The following is a 13,064-nucleotide window of genomic DNA, read 5'->3' on the forward strand; positions in this document are numbered from 1 at the left end:
CAACATTAATTTCGTAGTACATATTTAGGTATGTACAATAACTACAAAATTCAACTTTTATTACATTAAAGTAATAGGTAAATTTACAATGTAAGTGGTAAAAATAGACTTTTTTAATGACAAAATTAGTAAACACAAAGTTTCCAACATTTTTGTCCATTATGTTTCCCAAACTTGAGGTATCAATACATTTATCATAAGTATCGACACATTATAAAGTAATAGTTAAATTTACAATGTAACTGGTAAAAATATATCAATTTTACGAGAAAATAGGTCAACATAATGTATCGATATTTTTATTAATTGTATCGATACTTTATGTCCACAATTACTGCCAAACGATATGCACACATAAAGTGTCGATACATTTATTGTAAGTATCGATCCTCAAAACATCGAAACTGATTATTATAAAGTAATAGGTACAATATACCGGTTTAATGAGAGAATATGTAAACATAATGTATCGATAATTTTTAAATTGTATCGATCCCAAAAACATCGAAACCGATAATTATAAAGTAATAGGTAAATTTACAATGTAACCTGTAAGAATATACCGATTTTATGACAGAATAGATCAACATATTGTGTCGATACTTTTGGTCCATAATGAATGCCCAACGAGGTATACGCATAAAGTGTCGATACATTTAAAATTGTATTGATCTCGAAAACATCGGAACCGATAATTATAATGTAATAGGTAAGTTTACAATGTAACCAGTAGAAATATACATATTAATTAGAAAATAGGTCAAAATAATGTATCGACACTTTTTAAATTTGTGTCGATACTTTTTGTCTAGAATGAATACCCAAAGAGGTGCACGCATAAAGTGTCGATACATTTATTAAAAGTATCGATCCCAAAAACATCGAAACTGATAATTATAATGTAATAGGTAAATATACAATGTAAGAAATATACCGATTTAATTAAAAAATAGGTCCACATAATGTATCGACACTTTTCAAATTTGTGTCGATACTTTTGGTCCAGAATGAATGCCCAATGAGGTGCACGTATAAAGTGTCGATATATTTAAAATTGTATAGATCCCAAAACCATCAAAACCGATAATTATAATGTAATAGGTAAATTTATAATGTAACCGGTAAAAATATACCGGTTTAATTAGAAAATAGGTCAACATAATATATCGACACTTTTTAAATTTGTGTCGATACATTTTTTCCAGAATGAATACCCAACAGGGTGCACGCATAAAGTGCCGATACATTTAAAATTGTATCGATCCCAAAAACATTAAAACCGATAATTATAATGTAATAGGTAAATTTACAATGTAACCGATAAAAATATATCGATTTTATGAGAGAATAGGTAAACATATTGTATCGACACTTTTTAAATTGTATCGATATATTTTTTAAATTACGCATTTTTTTCCTTCATTATTTATATGTTAAAATAATCTATACAAACCCCAAATCAAAAAACCCTAAACCTAAAGGCAGAAGAGAACTATTCCATATTGAACTCTTTTTACTTAATGTGTTTGTGTTCCAATGTAACAACATCCACACCCAAATGGCTCCAAAACGTTAGAGGTACGAGATCCCTAAATCTTCTTCTCAACAACTTCTTCTCAACGACGACCTTCTCCTCAACCAAGCGTTTCTTCTGAACAAATCAAGTCGTTCGAAACTCAGAACTTTAGAACTGATGAGGAGAAAGAAAGATGGCAAAGGAGTTTCAAAGTAAGGAAGATTTGTCCAGATCGTGTCATTGACATGAGTTTCTTGTTCGATGAGAAATATGCTTTTAGTTTTAAATCCACATTTACATCTTGGGGTTGGCTTGAATTCCTTGGTATTGAACTAAAATATTACCTCAACCTAGTTAGAGTATTCTACAATAATGATTCCTTCCAGCGTGAGCCTAATAAGACTAATATAATAGGAATTAATACCCATGTCATGGGGAATGATATATATATATATCTGGGTACTATTGCTTCTGGTATATGTGTCGAGAATAAAGGGGATTGGGATGAGAATGATTTAGATACTACAATCCAACGTGTTGATATAAATAGCTCAATTCACCTAGATGTAGAGTGGAGAGTGTTTCATAAAATGCTCACTTGGTTTATTCGGCCTTCTGGGGGAAAATTTTCAGTGATTCGAGACAGCGATTATTGGTGGTTAGCAAAGTATAGATCCAAAACGGTTCCAAACATTGCTAAACTGATATTTAAGACAATTGTATATATGGTCACAAAGGGAGCATCAATTTCAACTTCACTACCATATGAATATGTCATCACCCATCTGTTGAAGAAGCATGGAGTTGATTTTTTGCAAGACTCCGCTGTTCGATTAACCCGCAAGATTGGCATGTTATTAATGAAGTTGAAAATGTCGGTTGGAAGTGTGTTAATGATGTAATTTAATTAGAAAAATAGAAGGAGCAAATAGACCTCATTGACCATGAAGACGACCAACCAATGGGAGACGCAATGATAGAAGACGCTCCAGGTGGAGAGGATGTCACAATTAAGATAGTGATGAAATACATGGTTAATTTTTGGGAGCATATTGATTCCCTTGTACGCAAAATATGAGCCGATATTGCATCATTTAGTGATGAAGTCTCCATATTGCGTGACGAATTACGTCAACAACATCAAATGAGTTAGGTAACTAAATATTTTTGTTTCTAAACATTTACACGTTGTAAAATGTATTTGATTTTCTTTTAACATATGTGGACAACCAAGTGCTCAATGAAGATGATAATGATGATCCAAATAAGTATATCATGTCTGCAACACCGCCGACAAGAAAACTTGTAATTTTTTATGTCATTGCCTACTTCTCAAAAAATCCAAAAGGTTTTAATTCCGTTCATTTGTATCCATTATTTTAACATATAAGCATACAACTTTAATCTCATTTTCTTCATGTTGTAGATGTTATCATGAGAACAAAAATAAATGAATTTATACATTATTGTTTACAAAATTTTGTTGTTGCCATTTGGTCTTCCAAGATGAAGTTAGAACTATTAAACAGTTGAATTACTATAGACAAAATCGTTAATATACAATTAAATGTTAACATTCAAACTTGATTACAATCTCATTCATAACATCAACCATGTACTTCATAAACTACCTTTGTTGTCTGACCAATTTTAATTCTTTTGGGTAAGATGAATGTCATTACACTTTACAGACTTTTATTTGTTTATGATTCCTACATATTTATGTTCGACTGTTTGTAAACAGGATCAAGGAAATTGCAAAAAAGAAGATGGTTTTACCTACTGTAAAGATCTCCATGATGTTTGAAATGCGTATCCTGATTTTATCGCCATAAATACACCGTTGATCGATGATTCATCGCGAAAAATGATTTATAATCCAGTAAGCTACATTTATGCCATATGTTTTTCCAGTTAAACAGGTGTTCATACATTGATTAACAATTTATGTTTTTATATAGTAATACAATTACATATGTCCACTTCCCTTTGACGCTTCCTACTCGGAGGACAATGCTTTAGGTATGACACAAATTTATTCCTGCTTATGCGAATTTAGTTTCTTATTAGTAAAATTGCACCTGATTAGTTTGATAATTGAAATTATTTATATATGTCCTCAGAAAAAGGCGGTAACATACGAGAGTATTTGGAAAATTTGTGGAAGGTGCCACATGTTCACGACTTCGTTAGAAATAACACTTTTTCATCGGATTAATTTCGTTGTGGGTACATTATTTGAACATTGTTATGTATAAATTTGTTGTGTATGTATGTTTGGTTTGTTTATATTGTGTGTATATATTCATTCTATTCACATAATACACATAATGCAGTATTTTCAATTTAAAAATACTAAAACATATAACATAGTAACTGTGTATTTTAATATTCTACAGTATAACATGTGACTTACACAGTAAATATTCCATTCAGATGGGCTGTGCATAACAATCTATCTATCTACTCTCATCTTCTCTTCTATGTGAGTACTTTATTCCCATTAGACAAGTGTTACAACCCCATCAACTTACAACTCAGCTTTGAACTGAATTAGTATTGTCTTTTACCAGCTTGATGGTTCTTAACGCATGTTACTTGAACACTATGAATCAATTATGCAATTTTCATGTTCAATTTAACACTGCATTCCATGTTCATTTGAAATTTAATTGGAGTTTGAATTTAAATTTCAATTTGAGTTTGAATTTCGATATAAATTCAACTTCACTATAAATATGAGGCTGAGCCTTTGTTCCATCCAAACAACAACTTACTCAATAGATGCATCGGGAGGTAACTTCAAATTCCATTTCTAAGGTAACAATAACATTTTTCAAAACTTATTAACTTAGACAATTTGCATGTTATAATTGATTATTCCTAATTTTCATTGTTTTTTTCCCAACTTGAAACGCGAGGGAAATCCCGATCATCATAATCTTGAGTATCAAACAGGAAGATTGGATATCCGAAGAATGCCTTCCGGATACTATCCATTTCAACCAGCTCATTGAGATAAGTTAACCCTAAACTGAAACCATCAGAGCAAAACATACTTGATGTAGAAGCAACTGTAGATTTAAAATCTCAACGGTGATGCAATTGGTTCTCAAACAGTTAAAGCGTCAGAAACGGTTCGGAAGTATGATCTGGGTGGTATACGGTAAATGCAACAAAGGGAAACTAAAAATCCCGATAATTGAGGGCTACAACTTGTAATAATAATAAAAATAATTGAAGGGTACACATGTATAAAGTATCGATAATTGGCTAAATTAACAATGTAAATGGTAAAATTCTACCGGTGCAATGATAATAGGCGTACATGACAAGCGTCTCAACTTGTCATTTACGACTATTTTCATTATACCGGAGAACTTTTATCCATTTACATTATTAATTGTATCGGTACTTATGATTTACGTACGTGTCTTCCATTATTTAACATTATTATTAAAAGATCTAGCGTTTAATTCTAAAAAAAATTGGATGCATTTTGTTGCATTACCCGTGTGATACCCAAATCATAAGTCCAAAATGCTTCTGATGCTTTAAATGTTTAAGAACCAAATGGATCGCCTTCGAGATTTTAAATATGCAGCTGCTTCTACATCAGCTATGTTTCTCTCAGACGATTTTGGTTTACGGTTCTCCTATCTTCATGAGCTGGATGAAATGGATAATATTCTGAAGGCATTATTCGCATATCCAGTCTTCCTGCTTGTTACTCAAAATTATGATGGTCAGGATTTTCCTCGCGTTTCATTTAGGTTTATTGCTCCGAATATATAATGCCATTTGATCTTCGAATCATTGTTGGTTGATTGATCGAGCTTTTATATCCATATTCATTTCTCTGTATACCGATACATTTGAGGATTGTTGAAATATCAATACTACTTATTAATGTATTTTATATCTGCGTGCAAATTTATTGAAACACATTATTAAAGTAATAGGTAAATTTACAATGTAAGTGGTAAAAATACATTTTTTAATGACAAAATTAGTAAACACAAAGTTTGCTCAATAGCTTCCAAACAAGATGCACGCATAAAGTGTCGATACATTTATTGTAAGTATCGATCCTCAAAATATCGAAACCGATAATTATAAAGTAATAGATAAAATATACCGGTTTAATCAGAGAATAGGTAAACATAATGTATCGATAATTTTTAAAATTGTATCAATCCCAAAAACATCGAAATCGATAATTATAATGTAATAGGTAAATTTACAATGTAACCGGAAGAAATATACCAGTTTAATTAGTAAATAGGTCAACATAATGTATCGACACTTTTTAAATTTGTGTTGATACTTTTGGTCCAGAATGAATGCCCAACGAGGTACACGCATAAAATGTCGATACATTTATTGTAAGTATCGATCCCAAAAACATCAAAATTCATAATTATAATGTAATAGGTAAATTTACAATGTAACCAGTAGAAATATACTGGTTAATTAGAAAATAGGTCAACATAATGTATCAATACATTTTTAAATTGTGTCGATACTTTTTATCCATAATGAATGCCAAACGAGGTGCACACATAAAGTGTCGATACATTTACTAAAATTATCGACCCCAAAAACATTGAAACCGATAATTATAATGTAATAGGTAAATTTATAATGTAACCGGTAGAAATATACTGGTTAATTAGAAAATAGGTCAACATAATGCATCGATACTTTTTAAATTGTGTCGATACTTTTTGTCCAGAATGAATGTCAAACAAGGTGCACGCATAAAGTGTCGATACATTTACTAAAAGTATAGATCTCAAAAACATCGAAATCGATAATTATAATGTGATAGGTAAATTTACAATGTAACTGGTAGAAATATACCGGTTAATTAGAAAATAGGCCAATATAATGTATCGATACCATTTTAAATTGTTTCGATACTTTTTATCCAGAATGAATGCCAAATGAGGTACACGCATAAAGTGTCGATATATTTATTAAAAGTATTGATCCCTAAAACATCAAAACCGATAATTATAATGTAATAGGTAAATTTACAATGTAATCGGTAGAATTATACCAATTTAATTAGAAAATAGGTCAACATAATGTATCAACACTTTTTAAAATTGTATCGATATTTTCTTAAATTATGCGTGCTTTTTCTTTCATTATTTATATGTTAAAAGCGTCGATACAAACCCTAAATCGAAAAACCATAAAGGCATAATAGAACTCTTCCACTTCGACGAATACCAATATTCATAACAATTACGATCAGTTCTTCATGTAAATTTATTGATATTTGCCATAAATTAGGGTTTGATTGATTTCCAGATTGGACTCTTTTTTTCCTTAATATGTTCGAAAGGTATGTTGTCAAACCTTATTTTTTTTTAGAATTTTAGTCTTTGAAAATAGGGGTTAGGTTTTAAAGTTTGTTGTTTTCGAATGGACCTATTATAGGTTGAAAGTTCAATTTTTGTTCATGAAGATGATGACTTTCAAATAGAGCCCCATCGTATCAACATTGAAGAAAATCGAAAGCGACCAGTAAGTATCAATGTATTCATGTAATTGTTCTTGAAATGGTAATTGGATTAAAGTATTTAAGAACTTTTAATTGATTACAAATTTCAAATCTCTACAGTCTGACTAAATGCCAAATGATAAAGGAAGCTCATAATCATGTTGATTGTATAGCCAATAAATTCCCCTTGCAGAGTCCAAATGGTAAGCTAGGAATTGGTAAGGCAAGCTTCCTTTGAGGGTTTAGGGACTGAATCCCTCCAACGTAAGGAGTGCATGATTGAACATTACATATAATAGTTGTATTCAGTTCTTGAATAATTGTTCTTCATTGTATATAAGAATAGTTATAATGATATCCGTTCATGTTTCGGGACCAATTAGTTAGATGTATGTAGTACCCTATATCCTCGAGGTAGAGCACAAGAAATTTGGCACTTAAAGATTTACTAAGAGCAGTAGCTTTTGCTCTGCATGAAGATCGAGCCTAGAATCAACTTTGCAATTATGCCTATACTCCTGAAGAGAACCTGCTGAATGATAGGATTTGCACACAACTGCAAGCATTTTATGGGAAATCCTGAGATCTCTGTTGCATAATTTTAGCAAAGTAGTTGGGTTTAGGGTTTAAAATTCTTAAATAAAACCCAAATTTTTTTAAAATATAGTCGAATGTCGTTCTTGAGCTTAAGAACCTTTCTAACAATATTGACTAGAATATGATAGTCGTTTGAGGTTATGCAATCATATTTTATCATATATCAATTAACAATTTAACGTTCAACTTAGATTATCGTCAATTTTGAACAAAAAATGATGAATTTAGAACATATGAATAGTCAGATGACTATTTTGTAAATTTTAATAATCGGAGGACTCAACAAAATAACATCCTATAATCGGGGGTCATTTTGTAACTTTTAATAATAAGAAGACTCAATCAAACATAATCCTATATGCAGTGGACCATTTTACTCTATCCTAAAAGTTATCCCCTCTCATTCATGCTCCTTAATTTAGGATTTCAATAAATTCAAAAAACGTACTTATAATATATTATTTTATTTAAATATTAAAAAAATATTTTTATTAAAAAAATATTTAAATTATATTTTATTAAAAGACTATTTCAATCAAAATTAAAATATTTTTTAAAAATAAAGACCATAAACAAGCATTAAGTGTGGATTTTAACACGTCGGAATACTGTTACGCCATTAATGTACAACTTTATACGTTAAGCACATAAAATATGAAAACATTTGACAACAGCTAGTTGTGCCGCACGTGCAGACATAATATTGGAGTTTATTTTATTTTATTTTATTTGTTACACACCTTTTTCAATGCAAGGTAGTGGAATTAGTCTTGGGAAAGATATTGCTCAACTTTGTCCATTTAAAGTGCATAAAGTACGAATTTATTGGATCAATTGATTAGAATTATTTTAATATATTTAAACTATAAGTTTACACTTTTAAAATTATATCATCATCAAATATTTAATAAAAAATTATCAATTTTGTGATTTTATTTAATTTAATCATCTTTTTATTCACTTAAATTTCTAACTAAATAAACAAATATATTCATAAAAAAGTAACATTTTGAAAGATTAAGATATTAAAAAATGTTTTCTAAAATAAGAGTTTAAAATTTGATTATTTATAATCATACAATTCAAAATTAGTTATGAAAAAGAAAATTTTATTTATTTGAATCTATATCATGGGAGAAAAAATATTCTTTTTCTTAGAATTATAGAATCGAACAATTACGTTTAAAGAGTGTGTATTGTTAAAAAAATATAAATAAATATTATCTTATAATCATTTTAAACGATTAACGATTTTTTATTTATTTTCTTATTTATTTATTTAGTCGGTAGTTTTCAAACCAAGAGTTTGAAAGGTAGAAAGGTTTTATCCATGGCGACCGAACTTTTATTCTAGATGCTTCGGTTTAGCCTTTTGAAAAAGTTTAGGAATTTGAATGAATTTTTAAGTACAAAAGGCTAAGCACATGCATTGATGACTTCACTAAAATTACTTTTAATTCAAGAAGTCATTTTAAATATGCTAAAATTAACTAGCCTTTCAATACCTTAAAATTATTAGGAATTTAGATTGAACTTTAAAATCTTTTAATGTTCTTGATTAAACTCATTCCCATAATATTAAAAATTCTCATTAAGCCTCTCAAAATTTTAAAAAATTTAGTTAGACCTTGATTTTTTTGGAAAAATTTAAATTAAACCCTTCAATTTTTTTTTAAAAAAATTAATTTAAACCTCTAAACTTTTAAAATTTTAAATTGGCTCTCCAAACTCTATCACAAAGTTTCCCCATTAATGTTACAGTCGTATAAATGAAAAAAAATATTTTTTTAATCTTTTTTGTTTACCATTTTTTATTGATATATTAAAAATATTAAAAAATTTATAAAAAAATTATTGGCACATTTTTATTTTATTTATAATTAGATAAAACCCACAGCAAAAATAACCTTATGGTTCAGTTGCAAGAAACAAAGTGGATAAGGAAACAAATTAAAGACTGTACGATAGTGGCTGTCCGGTAAATACTGATAACTGTAGGGGTTATGACTTGTAAAGAAAAATGTGAATGAGAGTAAACCAAAACTTATTCTTTGGGTGTTGCTATTAGGATAGCTCTTACTTTTCTTTTCTTCTTTTTTTTTTCTTTTCATTTTTAAGAATTCAATAAAAAAAAATAGCAGTGTTAAATTGATAAAATTAAATTTTTATATTGAAATTTTCCGGTTAAATTAAAAGATCCGAAATAGTTTTGTAATTTATAATAAAAAATATTTTTAAACCTTTTATTCTAAATAATTAAGGGTTATATTAGTAAAAACATTTTATCATTTTTTGTTAATTCTCATATCAATCATTAAAAATAGATTGAATATAATTCATGAATGAAAATTATTTCTCTTTTTAAAACGTACAATGATTAATTTGAACATTTTTCAATAAAATAATCAAAATGTAACCCAAAATATGATATAGGGTTTGTCATGTTATTTTTACCTCTTCTCCAAGGACGGACGTAAGAATTTGTATCAGGAGTATGAACATAAAAAATTATATTAAAATTTTATGGGTGTGAGATTATAAAACTCAGGGGTACGAAATTAAATAATTCATATAAAATACAAATAAAATATTTAATTATTTTTTAAATAGTTTGAAAGGATGATAATACAATAACTATTTAAATTTTTTAAATTTATTTATAACTTATATACACCATGTAAATATAATTATTTAAACCTAAATTTCTATAAAAAAAAATAGCATTTCTTTATATCATAAAAATTATTTAATGGATTCATATTTTGAAATGAATGATATATACATGTTATAAAAAACTAAATAATTATATACCATGAAAAATTTAAAATTAAACTTTATTATCTTCATCAGAAATTGAAAAAAAATACTGAAATTAACTATTACAATCACAGTAACAAAAGTCTAGAATAACTAAATTAAAACTGAACAATTTATTAAAATAAATCTAAATTAAATCCAAACATATTAAAAATTGAACCGGTTACTTTAAAGTACCGTAGCCTCTCCCTGCTGTGCAGCTAAGGACTCATCGGCACCTTATATTTTATTAAAAGACAGTCAGACAGTAAACGTAAGAACGGGATAGAGAAGGGATAAATTATTTTAAATCCTAAAATTTTGTAATCTTTTTAATTTGATCCTTGATTTTTTTTATTTATACTAACCTTAAATTTAGGTTTTTTTACTTATTTTAATCCTGTTAATGGATATGGCACTCATGGTACACAATATCAAGGTGGCACATCATTAATAGGATTGAAAATAGATAAAAAAAAATCTAAATTTACGAATTAATATAAATAAAATTTAGGGACTAAAATTTAATTTATCCCTACCGAAAACTCTCTAGACTGACTCGACGATCACAACTACTAATGGCAATCATCGGCGGCGGCGGCGACCTGGAAAAGGTCGAGGTGGATTCATGTCAGCGAAGTTCCGCAGGTTGAGATTCTCGGCGTCGATTCTTTGGAAAGCGTCCCTCATCGAAGGATCGTTCTCCACCTCAAGGAGACAGTGGTGAATCAACAAATTAGTAAGGGAATCGACAACACACTGTCGCCTCATTCCCACTCTAATCCGGCGGTTTTGCTCCCCCGTCACTGCAACCGCAGCTTCCCACGCTCCCAAAGATTCCAACGTACGCTTATTACGCCTTCGCCTCCGAGCCAATTCAACTCTCAGATCTCTCAGGCAGCGTCCCTGTTTTTCAACAACCAAGTTTCCAAGAATCAAAACCCGAAAGTAAAAAAGGGTTCACGGAATTTATTGATCAAAACCTTTTGGGTATATTACATATGAAGTCATTGAACTATCATTTTGGTCCTGTTTTGATCATATAACTATTATTTTTTCCAAAATTATCATGTTAGCAGTTATATTTGTACATGATTTTTTTTTAAAAAAAGTCATATGAGTAAACCGGAATCAAAATGATAATTGGACGACTAAATACTAAAAACCATTTTCCGAAATCCGAAAGAGATGATAGGAAAGAGAGGGAAACTGACCAATATGATTTGGGAGCGACGCTGCAGAAAATGACCAAAGAAAAACCCAACCATCCGAGTAGAAGAACGCAGAAAACAAAAGAAGAATTGCCCTTTTTCTTTTAGGTGATCAATGAATAAGAGGATTTTAGAAAGTTGAGTGAAAACACCATTTAAAGGACTGGTTTGCCTCCTTCTTTATCGAACGTTTGAGTAACCGCGCGCCCAATCGAACGATCCACTTTGTATTGGGTCTGAAAATGGAGCGAATGATGGTTTTATTTTATAGTGAGAAGGTGACGCAATAATTATGTAAGGTTTTGAAAAAACTCTATCCTTGTGCCAGAAGGCTTCAATGCCATTGGTCTAAACTAAACGGGGTTTCCAATCATGTCAAGTAGACACAATAATCAATATGCTAACTCCATTTTGGTTAATATGTAAATTGGCCCTTTTAGTGTGTCCTTATAGGGTTTGACAATCTAAAATAAGTAAAAAAAAATGACTACATACACTTCATGCCATGACGGCGGTCTATATGTATTTTTTGAATTATCTAAACCTCTAATTATATTAAAAATCTGAATTTATTTTTTTAAAGTTATTCAAATTAAGCCTAGCTTTTTTATTTAAACATTTATGTGGTTTTTAACGATTTTAAAATCGGATAAACCAATTTCTAATCTTTATTTACTTTGTTTAAATATATTTAAGTTACAGTTATGCTATACAAAACACCGATGTCAAAGAATTTGATTTCAATATTCACAAAATGTTTTATTCACAGAATATGGTATGCTACATCTGTAATAATCTTGTACATGACACATAGATTATAGTAACCAGAGATCGAACATTTTTTTTCGAGATCTAATTAATTTATGTTCGGAAATATAATTTTTGACTTCTTTAAAACTGAATCAACTATCTACGTATGAAAATAATCACACACTAGATATGAAACTCAGTGAGGCTTATACATATTAATAATAAAAAAGTTATTGAATGAATACTATAAATGAAAAATCCCACATCAAGATCTATGTAATACTCCAAAATTTTTGTTAGTAGCCAAAATGAATAAATTCAAAGTTTGGTGACCAAAGTATAAATTTGAAAAAAGTTTTGTGACTAAAGTTGTAATTTTCCAAAATATGTATTTTATCCAGTGAATGAATAGCTTACCCGAAGAATGACGTTTTTCGTGTCACTCAGATTTTTGGTACGAAGTTTGTGTTTGGAGTGAGCAAAACTCGACTAAGGGTTTTTAGTAGATAATTGTCCCCATATTTTTTTTTTCAAAAATGTGTACCAACTAATGAGTAAAACTCGACTAAGGGTTTTTCTGGTAGATAATTGTCCCCATTTATTTTTCAATAATGTATACCAACTAATGGTGCTTATCGAGTGAGTCGATCATGAGTTGAGCAGTTCTCGATTTGATACAAAA

The 13,064-nt window shown here is 29.4% G+C and overlaps 1 protein-coding gene across 1 annotated transcript; it reads right to left on the reverse strand.

The window, feature by feature from the left end:
- Positions 1–10,596: 10,596 nt before the first annotated feature.
- Positions 10,597–11,854, reverse strand: LOC120189712. The gene is made up of 2 exons (XM_039192924.1): positions 11,636–11,854; positions 10,597–11,327 (listed from the first exon to the last, which is right to left on the reverse strand). The coding sequence occupies exons 1-2, from the start codon at positions 11,687–11,689 to the stop codon at positions 11,007–11,009; spliced, it is 375 nt and encodes a 124-aa protein (XP_039048855.1). The 5' UTR covers positions 11,690–11,854; the 3' UTR covers positions 10,597–11,006.
- Positions 11,855–13,064: the final 1,210 nt, after the last annotated feature.

The sequence above is a fragment of the Hibiscus syriacus genome, unplaced genomic scaffold, assembly GCF_006381635.1.
Source record: "Hibiscus syriacus cultivar Baekdansim isolate YM2019G1 unplaced genomic scaffold, ASM638163v2 tig00116959_pilon, whole genome shotgun sequence".
NCBI classification, from domain to species: Eukaryota; Viridiplantae; Streptophyta; class Magnoliopsida; order Malvales; family Malvaceae; genus Hibiscus; species Hibiscus syriacus.

Excerpts from the sequence above, each read along its gene's own strand:
- LOC120189712 (XM_039192924.1), bottom strand. The coding sequence starts at position 11,689 with ATGGTTGGGTTTTTCTTTGGTCATTTTCTGCAGCGTCGCTCCCAAATC. Across the intron at positions 11,328-11,635 it reads GTCGCTCCCAAATCATATTG|GGACGCTGCCTGAGAGATCT; the intron begins GTCAGTTTCCCT and ends GTTGAAAAACAG.